The 18,256-nt window shown below is 43.0% G+C and overlaps 1 protein-coding gene across 1 annotated transcript; it reads right to left on the reverse strand.

The window, feature by feature from the left end:
- Positions 1–1,532: 1,532 nt before the first annotated feature.
- Positions 1,533–17,420, reverse strand: DHCR24 (24-dehydrocholesterol reductase). Its single transcript, XM_018563979.1, has 10 exons — positions 17,342–17,420; positions 14,569–14,818; positions 9,905–10,060; positions 9,346–9,451; positions 7,408–7,526; positions 7,024–7,287; positions 6,757–6,900; positions 4,891–5,088; positions 3,668–3,846; positions 1,533–1,815 (listed from the first exon to the last, which is right to left on the reverse strand). Exons 2-10 carry the CDS (start codon positions 14,797–14,799, stop codon positions 1,662–1,664), a joined length of 1,551 nt encoding a protein of 516 aa, XP_018419481.1. The 5' UTR covers positions 14,800–14,818; positions 17,342–17,420; the 3' UTR covers positions 1,533–1,661.
- Positions 17,421–18,256: the final 836 nt, after the last annotated feature.

Consider the following 18,256-nt stretch of genomic DNA (forward strand, 5'->3'; position numbering starts at 1 on the left):
GTTGAAGCTGAACTCCGGGAGTAGGAAAAATTGTCCAAATATTTGAATCCTGGTGTTCTTTGTATATTTATTCCAGAACTGTGCAACACTCCAATGTGACACTTTGCCTCTGTGCTGGAGCTTCCTGCAATAAAGAGCGGTCACTGCTGATCTTTCTATTTCTCCGCCACCTGCTTTCGTTTTCTGCAGGCAGCCTGTAGCAGGTGGAGCTTGCTGGGTCTCTTCCACATCTCTTCTCTCTGCACAGGTTATGTGTAGCACAGTGACAATATTACTGAATCTTTTACAAGGTTATAACTAGTTTTAATAAGGCATTTGGTGCACACAACGTAGATTGATATCGTTTTTGGCTATTGAGAAACATATTTAAAAGAAAGTTTTTGTGTCTGGAGTTCAGCATTAAGCTCCAGACCTTGGACTGAGTGGTCAGTGGTGGCAGGTAGAATCACATTGGCTAGAACCGACATCCTCCTTGTGATCCAGATGTATCGGAGAGCAGGTAGAACTCCCAATGTATCAATTCAAATTTTCAGCTCAATATGCGGAATAACTTTACAGTTTATGGTGTGACCTGGACAGATCTGGGTGTTTTTTTTTTATTAGGAACAAAACTGGTTTAAAAGTATATGGTTAGAAGGAAGTCAAGCATCCCAGACATCTGAAAAGAATCATAATCATACACCGGAGTCTTTCATATTCAGGTTTTGGATCATTTTCTACCATCTGGAGATTCCATTCTGCTATTCAACTGCGCAAAACAGTTGTGAGCAGCTGGCACAATGGGCCCCCGAGGTGTAACCTCTCCCCCTTAAATTTAGATAATTACAACACAAAAAGAAAAACAGGGGTTTTAGAGAGGTACTTCACCACGGCTTGAAATTTGGTAAAAAAGTTTGATTTTTATTTCACATATGTTATAAATATACATATAAAAAGCAACAAACAGTTGCGATAGGTTAAAACAAAGTTAGACCAGGAGCATAGACCCATTTGACATACTATACATATCCATTATAGATCGATAGAGTCAGTGTGGACACACTGAATGTATCGATCTATAATGGATATGTATAGTATGTCAAATGGGTCTATGCTCCTGGTCTAAGTTGCGATAGGTTAAAACAAAGTGTTTGTTGCTTTTTATATGTATATTTATAAACATATGTGAAATAAAAATCAAACTTTTTTACCAAATTTCAAGCCGTGGTGAAGTACCTCTCTAAAACCCCTGCTTTTTCTTTTTGTGTTGTAATGTTATTCAACTGAAACATGAAATTCAGAACTAAAAGTTATTTTCAGTCTGACGCTTTGTACATATGTAATCGCACAGGCAGGGCCCCTATGATAAAACGCCAGGTGGCGATAGGCGCTGGAATGGGAGAGATACTATGGTGGTGTATACCGTGTATTTTGGACTTTGTATGGAATTCACAACAATAAGATTGGATTTTTATGGACTTCATTTTTGTGCGGCTGATTGGAGAGATTTCGTCTCACAGGAAGGACGGTTACCCAAAGCTCAGCTGCTCACAAATGTGAACACAGCTGACAGCTACAGTAAATGTCTTCAGGTCTTTCACAAGTTCTCTGCAGATCAACAGGGAGACATAAGTAGTCCGATTTTACAATCACATGACACGTTGGTAGAAAAAAAGATTGTCTCAGTGACGAGCAGCTTTGCAAATCTTGTCGTAGACCTCTGGGAATGCGTTCTTGCTGTTTAGTTTCTCCCGCAGTTTCTGGTACAGTGATCCATCGAACATGTCCCAGAATTCCTCACGGGTCATGTAACAGTCTGCATAGAGCATCTGAAAGCTGCAATGGGAAAGAAGACATAGTAAGTGGAAGGCACAGAAATATGATGGACAAATGAACTGTGTTTTCATTTAGAGGCAACGTCTCAAAATTCTGCCCATAGACTGGAATTACACTTGGGGTTGTAAACATACATGTAGTGTCATTTGTTTTTGAAATCCAACTCCAGGCAATTTAAGGGGGAGAGGAGAGGAAGGAAAGAAAGAAAAGGGGGAGGGACTCTGCCCCAGGCAGAGGTAGAAAAAAAATCTAGAGTTGCCCCCCTCTTCACCACTAGATGTCCTTAGCCTTCCAGGATGAATGACCCCCCCCACTCAACCTGGAAGACCAAGAAAGACTGGCCATTGCCAAGAGAAGACCAAAGAGGACCCTGTGCATCATGTGAACGTCCGGAAGACATCAAAAAAGGAAAGTATATATTAGGGATGCACCGAAATGAAAATTCATGGCGAAATAAAAAATTTGTTTGGCAGATACCGAAAATGCCCAACTAGCTAGCCCCCAGCTGCTGGCATCAGGCACTGCCGCCATCTCGTTCCCACCCAGCCGCTGTGAACAGCAGGAAGTAGGTGGGAGCAATAGCCAATAGCAGGCTGGCTATTGCTCCCGCCCACTACCTGCTGTCAATTGGCAGTGGAGCGGATCTGAAGGAGAACGCCTTTCTCTAACAGGCTCCGCCCACTGATAGCATCAGCCTGTTAGAGAACTCTTCTCTCTCTCAAGTCCGATCTTCTAGTGATGACAGCAGGTTGTGGGTGGGAGCAATAGTAAGCCTGCTTTTGGCTATTTCTCCCACTCACTGCCTGCCGTTTACATCGCAGCGGCTGGGCGGGAAGGAGGCCATGGTAGAGCAGTGAAAGCTACTGCTGTGGGCGGGCAGGGGAGGCACCAAATTATCAGCACTTTGCCGATACCGTTTCTGTCGATAATTTAGTGCATCCTTAATTATTATTAGGGATGCACCGATAAGGAGTATTTGGGCACAAGTACTCATACTCGCCCAAATGCTCCGATACTAACCCCTGGTACCAGAACTTCCGGTCAGTGGCATTTCCGCTGACCAGCAGTGCCGCGAGGGAACATGGAGCCAGCTTCCCGGCCAATCAGGCGGCAGCTTCCTGATTGCCCTGGGAAGCCGGCTCCATGCTGTTTGGCTGGCTCAATGCTGATTGGCTAGGAAGCTGGCCTCCCAGGCCAATCAGCATTGAGCCGGCCAAACAGCATGGAGCCCACTTCCCGGGCAATCAGGAAAACCGGTGGCAAATATTGGTATTTGGTATCGGCGAGTACCGAAAGATTATTATATCTGTACTCGATACCGAAAAACTGGTATCGGTGCATTCCTAACTGGTTTTATACAGGATTTATATAGCGCCAACAGTTTGCTCAGCACTTTACAATACAAGGAAGACATTACAATCACAATACAAATCAGGACAAGATGGTAAGGAGGGCCCTGCCCCTGAGAGCTTACAATCTAAAAAGGCAGGGGCACTTGATACAAGAGGTGGTAGCTTTGTGGGAATGAGATGTTTGAGAAAGTCATAGTTTAGCGGTTAGGTAGAGGCAGGATAGGCTTCCCGAAGAGTTAAAAGGATCGCCTAAAATATATCAAGAAAAATAATACTTCTGGTAGGAACCTCAAGGGGGAAAGGGTGACCTGCAGAAGGGCTTTAATGTGATTTATAACATGCATTTTATGTACATTTGGCTGTTTCCCTGAATGCGTTTTGTGTGCTCTTTGCTGAAAAAATTAAAATAATAATCTCCTCTTGTTGGTTACATCATATACTGAATATATACAATACATTTCATGATCGTAATTCTAGCGGCAACCAGACAAATATCTTACCCATGGACGTCTCTGACAAACTTCTCTAAGTGCCGCATAGAGGCTTTGGCATCAAAGTGTTTCGTCGTTGGCTCCCCATATGCTCCAATGTCTACATACAGCTCTGCTTCATTGCCCTTGGGATGTACCATGCCAGGATGACTGGGTAGGATGAAGGGGCAAAGCCAAAGTGGGTACACCTGCATAAAAGAAAAAAGACATTACTGTAAAAGGTGTATTACACAAAGGACAGCTGCAGAGAACCAACAGATATGTAGATGTATGTGACTGGGAAGCCACGGGATACCCAATACTTTGTGAGGAAAGCAAATGTTGCCATTAATCTTTATTTTTTTGTGTTTAGTGTAAACATGATGTAGACCCACTTATGTAGTAAAGCAAACCTTTCATCTGTCAATATTCTCAGAAACTGCTCCAAAATACAAACTATTCAGCATATAAATAATTCCATGGTGCATAATTAATGACTGCATATAAAGTCCCCTCCAATATGTTCCCCATAAATCATCTATTGGGTGCTGCATCCTCCTTGTACAGCACAGAGAAGGTGAAGCCAGACTGTCAATTACAGCACGCATGTTGGACACCTCTGCCCTTCCTACGACAGTCACATATCACTGCTCTAGACATTCATCATCAACCAGGGTGACTGGTTAGAGATGGAGAACAGGGATTAGCGGTTGACTCTTGACAAAGTGTCCAAAAATCGAACCCCAGTAACCCTTTTTTTTTCTTAGGATATAAAAATCCGAAGAAAATAAAATCTAGACTTACTATACGTTCTGTTTTTGGTGCTTTCCTGACTGCACACCCAGTTCCTACTCAAGCAAAGAGCCAACCTTTGGCCCCCATTCCTGAGAGAGCTTCCTAAAGAAAATAATACACTCTACACTACTTAAAGTGACACTAAACTCAGTAACTAAATCTTAAAAATACATTCAAGTAGGCCAACTATTTACAAAAATGTATCTTATTTGTACATCACTCGGCTGTAGATCCTCAAATCATCTCTGAATTGGTGCTGACACTGTCCTTCCTTCTGGAGGGGGGCTACTTTTGTTCCCCATGTGTGTTGTATTGTAGCCACCGCTCCAATCTCACTCCTGCAAGGTAAGGCCGGAGGTCAGCTTTAACCATTCCCTGCTCTATTCAAAATGAGGGGAAAAAAGGTTTTGGCTTTAGAAAAACATTGTTATTTTTCAGTGGCCTTTCTTCATACACACCTTGATCTCCTTTTGGAAGGCCTCGATGGACTTCTGCAGACATTTCATTGGAACGAGCATGTCCTGCACCACGTGATGCTGCTCATACAACTTCCGGATGGTTTCTCCCTGTGTAAGCTTTAACAAGGAGATTTTTGGTGGAACCATCCAGCCAAACAGGTAACGGAACACTGGGTGATTGCCAAATGGAATAATGTCCTACAATCAAAAAAAGAAGAATGTTAATGATAAATAAAAAGTCATCTGACCAAAAGGATTTTTCACTGAAAAACAAACCTTTAGGTAGGAGGAACCCCATAGTGAGAAATTACACACATTTCCTGGCTGTTGTGTTGATGCAAATGCTTTAATACCATCTGTGTCACTGACCCACAACAAGTATGTAGATCAGACATTCAGGCCTTCCTTTGCCTTCACTAGCTGCATGCTTGTTCCAGGTCAGTTATCTTATATAAGGGTTGTAATAGAAGATTCACAGGACACCCCTATCGAGCCTTATAAATAAGTGAGGGCCAAATATTCTGTAGCAAACTGAATTTTAAGTACATCTCCAACTGTATATTTTTATTTTTTTTAAGTTTTGGAACAGGGAAGGCATGAAACCCATGTCAGTGTTTTACCTCTCTGTGACCTCTACTAGAGAATTTCTTGTCCTGGTGACACATTGTCAGTGGGACAGGAAGTGATGGAGAAGCTCCAGGAGAGATACAGACAGCAATAAATATTTTTTTTAGGAAAGTAGGACAAGACTAGGACCATCGGCTGCTTTTTATTGCTGTCTGTATCCCCTTGATGATTTTTCCTCATTCCTGTCAGGGTAACAATGTTTTCACTGGAACAGGAAGTGAAGGGAAATGTCATCTGCAAAGCTGATGACATTTCTCCTCTTTGTCCAAAACTGAAATAATACTGGAGCTTTACTTGAAAAGAATATTGACCACTGATGTTCTACACTGCACTGTTCAGATTGAATCTAATATTCGCTCTTTCATACTCATGCAATCATCAACGCTTCCATACACGTATCACTATTAGCTCTTCCATACTCATACTACCATCAACTCTTCCATACTCATACTACCATCAACTCTTCCATACTCATACCATCATCCGCATTTCCAAACACGTACCACCATCAGCTCTTCTATACCACCATAAAATATTTTATACTCATACCTCTATCAGCTCTTCCATGCTCATGCCACCGTCAGCAGTCACATACTACCATCAGGTTCTCTGTACCACCACCAGCTCTTTCATACTCATACCATCATCAGCATTTCCATACATGTACCACCATCAGCTCTTCCATACTCATACCATCATCAGCATTTCCATACATGTACCACTATCAGCTCTTCCATACTCATACTACCATCAGCTCTTCCATACCATTATTAAACCTTTCATACTCATACCTCTATCAGCTCTTCCATGCTCATGCCACCATCAGCAGTCACATACTACCATCAGGTTCTCTGTACCACCACCAGCTCTTACATACTACCATCAGCTCCTTCATACAATCATCAACATTTCCATACATGTACCACCATCAGATCTTTCATACCACCATGAAATCTTCCATACTCATACCTCTCTCAGCTCTTCCATGCTCATGCCACCATCGGCAGTCACATACCACCGTCAGCCCTTCCATACTCGTACCACAATCAGCCCTTCCATACCACAATCAGCCCTTCCGTACCACAATCAGCCCTTCCGTACCACAATCAGCCCTTCCGTACTCATACCACAAATCATACCACTATTAGCTCTCCCATAAGCATAGCACTATAGGCTCTTCCATACCCATACCATGCACAACACAGATACCTTTTTGCATCAGCAGAGTGCGTCACCCACCTGCAGCTCCCAGAAAATGCTCCGTGTGTGCCTGTGATAGTAATGCCTTAGGGGGATGTACTCTGTTCCACTTTGGTTACTCTTCAGGAAAGATTCCACATGGCGGAAGAACCAGGGTTTCCAATAATTGCCAATACTATTCACCTTTAAAAATAAAAAGCCACATTTCTGTGAACTGCATAAGGAATAAAAAAGGTAAAACCTCAATGAAGATTCATATTAGAAACAGCTTATGAACGTAATGTGACAAATCAGACGGTCCCTTACCTGGCTTGGCTCGGCTTCGTCGGTCAGGACACCAGTCATTATTACTGCCGCATCTACAGAGTAGACCAAACCTTCTACAAAATGATTCTCTTTCTTTTGCGACTCCCTGGAAAACTTCTCACAGATCTTCTCCAGGCCCCTCACTGGTGTATAATGCAGCTTCACATACTTTTTGGCTGGGACAATTTTTATTTCAGCAGCCACCAAGAATCCCAAAGTCCCACAAGACCACGGCACGGCATAGAAGAGATCCGAGTTCTCAGTCTGCAACAAAAACAGAAGATAGATATATATATATATATATATCCAATCTGCATCCAGGACAGATATGTCTAACATTACGATGAAGTGAATGCATTTGAATGAAGAAAATAGTAAACTTACTGGTGTACAACGGACAAGGCTTCCATCGGCTAAGACAAGCTCGTAGGCCAAGCAGATATGTTGGAAGAGCCCATAGTTATGTGATGAAGACTCAATTCCTGTTCCCATAATAAGACCACCTAAAGTAAACAGGAGGCACAGTTTCAGAATCTTTTTTTTTCAGAAAAGGTCAGTTCACCCCAAAAAATACATACTCCATAAAGGTTCCAACAAAATCATGCAACATCCTGAACATGTTTAGGGTGAAAAAAAAGTTACTGGATGCATTATGACTGCCGAGATGTTGATCAAGCAAAAGGAAAATTGTTTCTGCTGATTAAAGTGGAACTATCCCTTACAGCCAAGGCAGCTGCCATGGTTGGTCATGACTTGGACGTTCGGCTGAGAGCTGAAATAAGAACAATGGCAATCTTGAAAGTAACGGTTTTGTAAGACATTCATTTGGTGGGTAAAGTTCCTCTTTAAGCAAAGAAGCTTTTTCCATGTTTATCACATTCTACAACATCCAGCTTTGTAAGCAGCTTATCCTTGACATTCACATTAGGTGAAAGTTGAAACAGATATATTTGAAGGGTCAGATCATTCCTGATGTAACATTAGGTCCTCTTCTGTAGATTTTTTTTATTTCAATAATTTTTATTGAGTATTTAGACATAACAGGTACTCAAACAAATAAGGCACAGAGAAGTATCATCAGAGGAAATCGTTACAAGTATAACATCAGTCAAACAGGATACAGTGCAATCACTAGAGGTACAGGGATCAGTGTAAACAGTAAGGACTGATCTAATGAGGTAATGTGAGCACCTCAGGGATAGAAAAGGCAGGGAGGGATGGGGGGGTGGGGTCTCTTCTTTAGATTTTAAAACACATGATACAGCCGGGCCCCTTCCGCTGCTTCCCACAACGAATGCAGTAATGGCCCAGTCACACCCATGTGTTGTAATAGTGATACATCTCTGGAGGAAAATTAGCTTTTATTATAATCTATAAAGTAGGGATGTTCAGATACCAAGTACCGTACTCGGTACAAGTACAAGTACAGATACTTTTCCAGCTCCAAGACTAGACTAGAGAAAAATTCAAAAGTTAGGAGGCAGCTGTCATTTGTAAAGGAGCACACGGAGCTCCTGGGATTTATACATCTCTGGTTTAATGTATGATTTAAAAAAAATATATATATTAGGGATGCACCGATACCATATTTTTTTCCAAGTACAAGTACTGATACCTGTCCAAGTACTCACAGATACGAGTACTGATACATTTTTGTTTATTGTCATGTGACAGTTTTTCTAAAACAATACAGACTAATGATTTCAGGACAGTGGGGGAGTGCCAGAGCTCGGTCCCAGCTGCAACCTTGGTAGTCCTTGTGAAATCCCAAGTATCAGCACTGGTATCTGCACATCCCTAAGCTCTTCACATAGGGTGATGTGTTACAGTACAGTGTGGTGCATTGCTGCATCTTTTGTGACGTTTTTGAAAAACACGATAAATTAAAGTCAAATAAAATGCATTGAAACAACATTTAAAACACACATTGTACAGTAATTAATGCACTTTGATTTCATATGTGTTTACAAGGAGAATTGGGAAAAGGGAGGAATAATGCATAAAACATGGATTGCGTTGCACTATGTTTAAGCACAACTCAAAAAACCTTAATTAGTTTTATGATCTTCGACCGTCATAATTACAAGTAAGGCAGGGCCGGACAAATCCCAGGAGCCGGAGAGCCAATGCGCCTTAAAAATTATAGCAGGCGCCTACAGTGTATGATATACTTTAGTTGTCAATGGAGCTGATGCCTACAAAAAGCCTGCTTGCTCCTGAATTGGACAGACTGGCTCCTGAACTCAATATTCATTTGTCCCCACCTGAAGTAAGGTACCATTTTTTGATTGACCTTGATTAAAATAAAAACAGTGTTTTTACCAACAGTTAAGTCATCAAGTTCTGGCAATACAGGAAGGGTCCAGCCAATAGAATTAAGCAGGGCAGTCACCTGACCCATGTTCACCAATGGTTCCACCCGAACAACCTAAAGGGAGCAGAAATTATGACAACTCAGATGTAGCTCACCCAATGAGAATTACAGGCAAAACACTCAATTCAGGGAACAAGTCTGCAATGTGAATAGCTGTACACTAGTGTCTGCTTTTGTTTCCTTGGAAGCACAGTTTGTAGCCCCTCACGTTGAGATTTCTTTTCACTTCCTGTTGCGTCTCTGGGACAGGAAGTGAAGAGAAATCTCCTAACAGGACACAGGAAGCAAAAAATAAAACTGAAAGGGTTTAAACCCTTCCCTACTCTCTAGATCTAAAATTGGAAAAGAAAATAGCTATATGTATATTTTATTGATCACCCCATTCTGGCAAGTCTTAAAAATGACAGCTCACTAAAAAGACAGGGTTTTGCCAGATTCGAAAACCAGTATGAATTTCTGAACTCCCAAAGTTTTCAATCAGGTAAGAGCCCTCCATCAGTGTCGTACCTGCCTCTTGGTGTCCACCTCTAAGATATCCATAAGGTTGATCATGATATTCTTATGTGTGCTCTTGTACTTCCCAACCCGCAGTGATACCGTGAGCCAACCCGGCCTCCCAGTACACATGAACTTCTTCGCTCCATCGGTTTTCCACTGACGTACCTGAAAAGACAAGAGGATATAACGGAGTCACTACTACTGAATATATTTACATTGTCTAATCTACTGTTCAGATTATATTTACATATGTTTTGTATGTCCTAGAGCCTATATTGAAGAGCCTTGTGACCAGCGCCATACATCTGCACCATTCTTTTGTCTCAAACAACACATAACAGTCCCTGTTTGCACCTATTTTGACGCTCAAAGTTAAGCGTGACAAAGCAGTCCTGAGCGTTTTGTCGGAAGCGGAAAAATGCCTGTCGCTGGAAAAAGTACATGAGGTACTTTTTTGGCAGATTACAGTGCTTTTTGGTTCCTTAGATTTGGTTCAATGGGAAACTTTGTGCGACAAACCACTCAGGTGTGGACAGGGGCCATAGAAATCAATGGGATTCCTTGTCTGGGATGACAAAACGCCTAGGTGTGAACAGGGACTTAGTCTAGGCGTTTTGTCGCTCAAATCTATGCAGACAAAACGAGAAATCCCATTCATTCCTATGGCCCCTGTTTACATCTGAGCGTTTTGTTGCAAGCTGAACGTCTGATGCTCAAAAAAGTACGAGTTACTTTTAGCAGTTTACAGCGCATTTTGTCACCACAGACTCAATAGGAAACACGCTTCACAAGTAATTATGTAAATCTAGGGCTGCAACAACTAATCGACATAATCGATTATTGAAAAAGTTGTCAACTTTTTCAATAATCGATTAATCGGCTTCTGATCAGTTGGCCCTGTTCACAGCTCCACACGCTGTGCACCGCACCTCCTCCCCACCTCACGCTCGCCGCTGCCAGACCCGCTCGCATCCACGCTCCACACGTCGCACCTCCTCCCCGCCTCACATTTCCTGCCCACCCACATCCACGATCGGCACAGGGACGCGGGGAGATGTAGTAAGGAGGAGCAGGTGTGGGGGGATGACAGCCGCCGATAGACAGGTCCGATCTCAGAAGCAAGTTGCTGGAAGACTGCTCAGGTAAGCCTGCACTTTCCCACACATGGTGCTCTATAATGTATTGCTGGGATTTGTATTCCTCTATAGCTGATGGTACATTGTGCTGTATATTATACATAGGAATACAAATCCCAGCAATACATTATACACTGTATGTATAATGTATTGCTGGGATTTGTTGTACTCCTCTATAGCTGGTGATATTCTGCATTGCGCTGTATAGAGGACTACAAGTCCCAGCAATAATACATTATACAGCGCAATGCAGAATACCACCAGCTGTAGAAGAGTACAACAAATCCCAGCAATAATACATTATAAAGTGGTACAATGCTAAATACCACCAGCTATAGAGGACTACAAAACCCAGCAATAGTACATTATACAGCGCAATGCAGAATGCCGCCAGCTATTATGTACTATTGCTGGGATTTGTTGTATTCCTCTATAGCTGGTGGTATTCTGCATTGTGCTGTATAATGTGCTTTTGCTGGGTTTTGTAGTCCTCTATAACCGTTGCCATTCTGCATGCATTGCTGTATAATTTTACACTTTCCATTTCACTATATTGCACACCACACTATCTTTTTTCTTTTTTACTTCCACCGGTCCAAGCTTGCTCCTGTGATGGACTACAACCTCAATACAAACTAGTAGTCCCATCACTGGAGCCATTTTTTAAACTTTATTTTATAGTTTATCCGATTAACCGATTAATCGAACTTAATAATCGGCTAACTAATCGATTTTGAAAATAATCGTTAGCTGCAGCTCTATGTAAATCTTTGTGCATGTCTTGGCACGAGTTTTCCCATTTACACCAATGTCTCAATATCTGCTAGCTGAAATGCACGACTTAGCGTACGCGTGTCAGACGTGCAAAAAATGCTCAAAAGCACTAGGCGAAAACGCACATAAATATGTGCAGAAACGCTGGTGCCTAGGTGTGAATGTGGGGATAGGTGTGAACAAGGGGCGTATACATTATTGGGATTCCTTGTCTTGAGTGTTTTGTCACGCTTAGCTTTTAACAACAAAACGTCTAGGTGTGAACGGTGGTATTTAAAAGAAAAAAAAAAAAAACTTATGCCAGCAATATGCACCGAGTGTACATGAAACAGGAATATGCAGCTTCTGTGTATGAACCCAAAAAGTTACTTAGCTTTCCTCTTCATCTTCTCATGTAAAAATGTCTGCCTGTGTTTTGCAAGCTCCTTCCATTCATTAGTATTCAAAGTGGCAGTCCCCCCCAGACAGTGTATTGTGTGCAAAGCCAGAGCTGAAGTTTACTGATCATGTTACAATGAATAACAGGGAGGGGGGAGAGCTGCTTAAAGCCTAGTTGTCATCCGACCCTATATGCCTTCTATAGCATATCCCATTTTTTATATTTTACCTTCTTCCTGTAGCAACAGGAGATCATTTCCTAATTACATAGACATGACCCTCCCCAGAACTACATCTCCCAAGAGCCCTTTTACCAGTACGAGGGCAGTCTCTTGGGAATTAAGACAGGAGATATGTTCCACAGACTTTCCTGCAATGGTTGCAGTGACTTTTACCATTTCACACACCTCCTACATAGGTAGAAACTTTGTCTCTCTCTCTCAGCCAGCCTGTTATTCAATTTAGAGCACCATTAGTACAGCAGAACTCTGCAAAGGAGGTGTAGGTAAGTAGGCTGTTTATATAATGACTGCCCACTGCCGGGACCAGATTTCTAGTAGAACTTGTAGGCACACAGTCACTGCTAGGATCCTCCCTTTTGCAGAAAACCCTAACAGAGAAGAATGTCTAGATGTGCACTGAGGCTAGGCGTGCCTTAAAGTGCGCATAACATTGCTCACATGCATTGCCATGTGATGCGGTGCATTTTGTTTGTGTGTGCGAAAGTGACGCAAAGGCACCGATCCAACCCTCTCGTCCAGCCTCAGAGTTTGTGAGAAGATGCTGCCCAAAGGCCTTTGAGATTCAGCAGAAAAAGAAAGGTTGATATACAAAGAATATGCTCCACTACTCCAGCAGAATAAAATTGAGGCTTTAGTACAGGGGTAGGCAACCTCAGCCCTCCAGCTGTTGTTAAACTACAAGTCCCATGAGGCATTGCAAGACTCTGACTGCCACAGGCATGACACCTAAAGGCAGAGGGATTTGCAGTCCCACCACAGCTGGAGAGCAAAAGTTGCTTTAGATTCACTGGTGAAGCAAGAGTGTTTGGCATAATAGCCAGGCAACAAGCATTTTTAGAAGAAAAGGCAAAAAAACAGCAGCCTCCATATTTCTCTCAGAAAGCTTTCTGATAATGGGATCATAATGCCAGATCCTTTACAGCACTGGTGCAAGAGCTGACCAGATACCAGTGACGTAGAATGTTTGCACATGCTGGTCAACAAGTCAATAGTACGACTTTGTTCTCCGATGCCCTTAGCGTGGAAAGGAGCTGACACAGCAGTACACGGAGTTCATTTAACTCTATGGCAATACTATACACCAGCAAACGCTGATTTCTGAATAAACCTTCAGCAGAAGACAACACGTTGTTTAGTGTTTATCACCGGCATCTTCTGCACAAGTTTGTATGTATATTGACGACTGCGTTAGCTGAGCAGCCATGCACACACTCCAATGTCTGATGGTGCTGAAACTCCAGGACTCGGGGGAACTCAACAGCAGTATAGCCTTTCCATTGCTTAAAAATGACATTTAAATAGAGCAGTGATGTGTTTTACAAATATGCTCAGTGCTTTTCTTGCTTCAGGACTCTGGAGTAGGGATGTTCAGATCCCAGTAACGATACTTGGCATTTTCACGAGAACTACCAGGGTTGCAGCGGTTGCAGCTGGGGCCTGGATCTGGCACTCAACCATTGTCCTGAAATCATTAGTCTGTATTGTTTTAGGAAAACGGTCACATGACAATAAACAAAAATGTATCAGTACTTGATCTGAGTACTTGGACAAGTATCAGTGCATCCCTTATATACATTTAATTTTTTTTTTTTTTATTAACACAGAGATGTACAAATCACAGGAGCTCCGTATGCTCCTTAAAAGTGACAGATGCCTCCAAACTTTTGAATTTTTCTCTAGTCTAGTCTTGGAGCTGGAAAAGTATCTGTACTTGTACCGAGTACGGTACTTGGTATCTGAACATCCCTACTCTGAAGCAAGCAAAGTCTCATTCAAATTAATAGATGAGGAATAAACCCAAAAAAGTGTAAGGAGAAAGCCTGGTCACGTGACACTCCGTTGAACACCGCAGGCTCCAGCCTCCATTTTTGGATAGCTAGTAGAATGCAGGTGTAGTAAACAATATAGTGCCCACCAGAAAACAGATAGTTGTATCTGCTCCCGTTATAAATGGGAGTCTCTGTTTCATTCATTTGTATTACTCCCTCATCCGGGTGAACATATAAAAGGTAGTGCTGACCACGCATCAACCAGCTATGGATACATATGGATGGTAACAATAGCCATCCTAAGAGAAAGCTGGCATTTCCGTAAATCCTAAACCGAGTATATGAATGAACAGTAAGAAACCACAACACCTCACCTGTTCTTGAATCTCCTTAACCCGCCGGTCATGGAGCTTCGGGGCACTGCACATCTTAAACACCAGCCAGGTTCGGACATAATAATACAGATCAAAGACAACAGACAGAGGAAGCAGGAAGAGGCACACGAAGATCCATCTGTGGTGGACGATGACATGCTCGAAGCCCTTGGCTTTTATCCACAGTAGAAAGAGGACCAGCAAGCCAGCCAGATATAACAGCACATCCATTTCTTTGAGGGATGAAGACCTAAAACATCACATAATAGTAGTTACAGACTTTCTGGTGACACAGTTTAGTCCAGCCATTCTCACCTAGGGTTATGTAGGGTTCCTCCAGAGGTTGCTTGGGGTTTCTTGAGCTGTGGCTGAGTGACCTCCAATTTGATGATGGCTACATCGTTCCAAGGCCAACGCCACTTTGTACAGCCAGATCATGCATGACACCAAGTTAGCCGTCTGGCATTCTGACCACCACTATAAGGAGGGCATTCTTACTACCAGTGAATTTGTTTTCACAGGGGTTCCCTGAAACCTCAAAATTATTTCATGGGTTCCTCTGTGGTAATAAGGTTGAGAAAGGCTGGTTTAGACAATTCAAAGCCACACATTTTAAGGTTTCAAGCTTATTCGCTAAGGCTGCGTGCTGTAACCTAAAGCAGCCAATCCGATTTGAGTTTTTCTGTGGTCAGTTAAATTAGGGGATGCTTTCTAATTGGCTGCTATGAGTTACTTCACTTTGCACTAACCATACCAAGTAAATTTGAATGTATAACTGAGCAAACATAGGAAACACCACTGCTTCTCATATCCTAGATGTGTAAATGAGGCCCGCATAAAGAAGTCCAGATTCTCCTACAATGCCAAGGAAATGCATTGGCTCCCCCCAAATATCCTTCTCCCTGGTTTCCCAGCACTCCATGTACTCCTCTACACATATGATGTCATCTCTCCGTAGCAAGTTCTGGCTGATGGCCCATCTGCAGTGGTGACATATTTTATAATGCACCATCAGACCAGTATGCTCTATAACAGGGGTAGGCAACCTCGGCACTCCAGCTGTGTGGCAACTACAACCTCCATCACGCCTTTACCTCTGGGAGTCATGCTTGAGGCTGGCAGAGCCTTCCAATGCCTCATGGGACTTGTAGTTCCACAACAGCTTGAGGGACAAAGTTTGGCTACCCCTGCTCTATAACATATAATACTACATACTACATATTGTAAAGCTCTGCGCAAACTGTTGGCGCTATATAAATCCTGTATAATAATAATAATAATAGAGGTGCATGCGTCGTTGGACATATTGACTTTCATCAAGAATTGCAAAACGCAAGTCTTAAGAAACTCAGGGAATATCTGAAATCATTTTTGTATATTCTGTATAAAAAATAGACATAATATAAGTCTAAATTACTCTAGAAGACCTCATTTAGGGAAAATCTAAGCAAAGTAAAAAGGTTCACTTAATGGCCCACCTCCCCACTGTTTAGTATCGCCTTCCCTTCTCCTTGCGATTGATGCAAACCCATCAAATTCCCAGTACTTGCGGGTACCTGGAAGCATCTGACTCTCTACACTTCGTTCTTCCACAATGCAGAATTGGGTTCCTGAGCAGCTGATCACCAGGCCCAAGTGCTGTCACATGGGATCAGGGGAAGGATCCTTAACCTGAGTGAGCTCTGACTTGAAGGAACTTTCATAGGGGTTTTGGAGATGTTCTGGTGGACGAACAAGGCAGCAGGCGAGTGAAGGGAAGGTATGTAGCAGCTGCAAAGGAGGCAGGTAGACTATCAAGAGAACCTTTTAGCTTGCCATGAATGGAGAAGATACAGATTCACCTGAACTTGACTTCTCTAGGCATAGCAGGCACCAAAAGGTGTACCTACCCTGAGAACTCTTCCACTATCCAGATCCATTGCCAGAGTCCAGTGCAAGTTTTGGCTTTCTGAAAGCTCTATCTTGTGTGCAGCTAAGGATGCTCACCCCCCCCAGGTGACAACACTTGGGACTGACAACTGGCTGTACAACATTGGGGACTGAACTTAGGAAGACGTGGGGAGCATCAGATGTGCCCCATACTTGGATGTACCAGATTCCTCCCAGGGCCTAGCTTGCAGGGGCTGTGATGGAAGGTACGTACAGGTAACTTATGGTGCCCGCTGTGAACTTGTTAAATCACCTTGTCAGTACAAAAGCACAGGTCCATTCACACAGGAGCATTACACTAACTGCACACTGCCATGGGTTCAGCACAATGCACCCAGAGCGCAGCATCATGTGCTAGGTGCATTGCCATTCATTTGAATGTCACCGGCGGCCATGCGTATCTTTTATAGCCACCTAGATGCTGCAGGATTACCGTGTTAGTTATATTTACTGAACTATGCAAAGCAGACACAGCCTCTCCCTGCATTTATTAATAAATAATAATACAGTATACAACAACAATTACACTAGAACCCATGAGGCATTGCAAGACTGCAGTAACAGGCATGAGTCTCAGAGGCATGCTGGGATTTGTAGTTAAGGCACAGGTGTAGGGCTAGAGTTGTCCACCCCTGCCCTTGAGTGACTCAGCAGCTGGAGTACTACAAGTCCCAGCAAGCAACCGGCTGATCAGAGCCTACCTGAAGCCCTCCCAACAAACTGATGTATCTGCTTCTGTGCACACCGATCCACAGTGTATACACTCACGCCATGAACAAATATGCATCACACATCAGCCTGCTCAGACACACGTATATTAATAACAGAGGCGGCCACCTTATACCTTACTACACAGACCGCAGCGCTTCCTCTTCCCTCTCACCTGCCCGGTGTCCCCGCTCCCTGGTGTTACCCCACTCCTCGCTGTCAAACTAAGACCCGCCCCCGGACACATCACCCCGCCCACCTCGCTCTGCCATTGGCTGTCGCGCAGGGCGATCAAGCTGAGCTCATATGGCGAGTTTGCGGGAACTGTCCAATCGGAAGCGGAGCTCAGCATCGGAACACAGTGGCAAGCGGCACAATGGAGAAACGCTCCAATTGTCCGGAGGAGGGGCGGGGCATGCTGGTTGTCGCGGTGATCGAAAACTCTGTGTCGCACTCGAAGTACCACAGCCAGGGTCTCGCCAGACACGTGTAGTTCTCTTAAAGTGGACCCGGGTATTTATTGTCCGGCTATACATTATTCATAGAGTAAAATAATTTGGAGAAATAACAGACCACGCATATGTGGATAAGTATAAAAATAGCAAAATGTATTTAAATATAACATAAAATAATTAATTAAAATGAATTTCATGAATTGTACATAGCCTTATAGAAAGGGCTGGGTTCTCATAGTATTATCATAGTGCACGTTCAATAAAAAGAAATGGTGACTGTCATGTTCTAGTTTTTGTAAAAAAAAAAATATATATATATAGTGCAAAAAAAAAAATCTTTTTTTTTTATGTTAGCATTGGGGCCTCCAAAGCATTGCACTCTGTGGATGGCAGGTGCAATGTACAGGCTGCTGCAGACATTTCCTTCAGTCCAAGGTCCATATCTTAGGTAAAGTATCTTATGTTAGCCCAGAGGTGGACAATTGCTAGCCCTCCAGCTGTTGTGGTACTACAAATCCCATGGGGCATTGCAAGATTCTCAGCCACAGGCATGACTCCTAGAGACAGATGCATCATGGGATTTGTAGTTTCACAAC

This window comes from Nanorana parkeri, unplaced genomic scaffold (assembly GCF_000935625.1).
Source record: "Nanorana parkeri isolate BGI_ZX_2015 unplaced genomic scaffold, ASM93562v1 scaffold715, whole genome shotgun sequence".
In the NCBI taxonomy this organism is placed as follows: domain Eukaryota; kingdom Metazoa; phylum Chordata; class Amphibia; order Anura; family Dicroglossidae; genus Nanorana; species Nanorana parkeri.

Coding starts and splice junctions, on each gene's coding strand:
- DHCR24 (XM_018563979.1), bottom strand. CDS start 14,799: ATGGATGTGCTGTTATATCTGGCTGGCTTGCTGGTCCTCTTTCTACTG. Junction 7,288..7,407: donor GCCTTGTCCGTTGTACACCA/GTAAGTTTACTA, acceptor TTTTTGTTGCAG/ACTGAGAACTCGGATCTCTT. Junction 1,816..3,667: donor TTTGTCAGAGACGTCCATGG/GTAAGATATTTG, acceptor TTCCCATTGCAG/CTTTCAGATGCTCTATGCAG.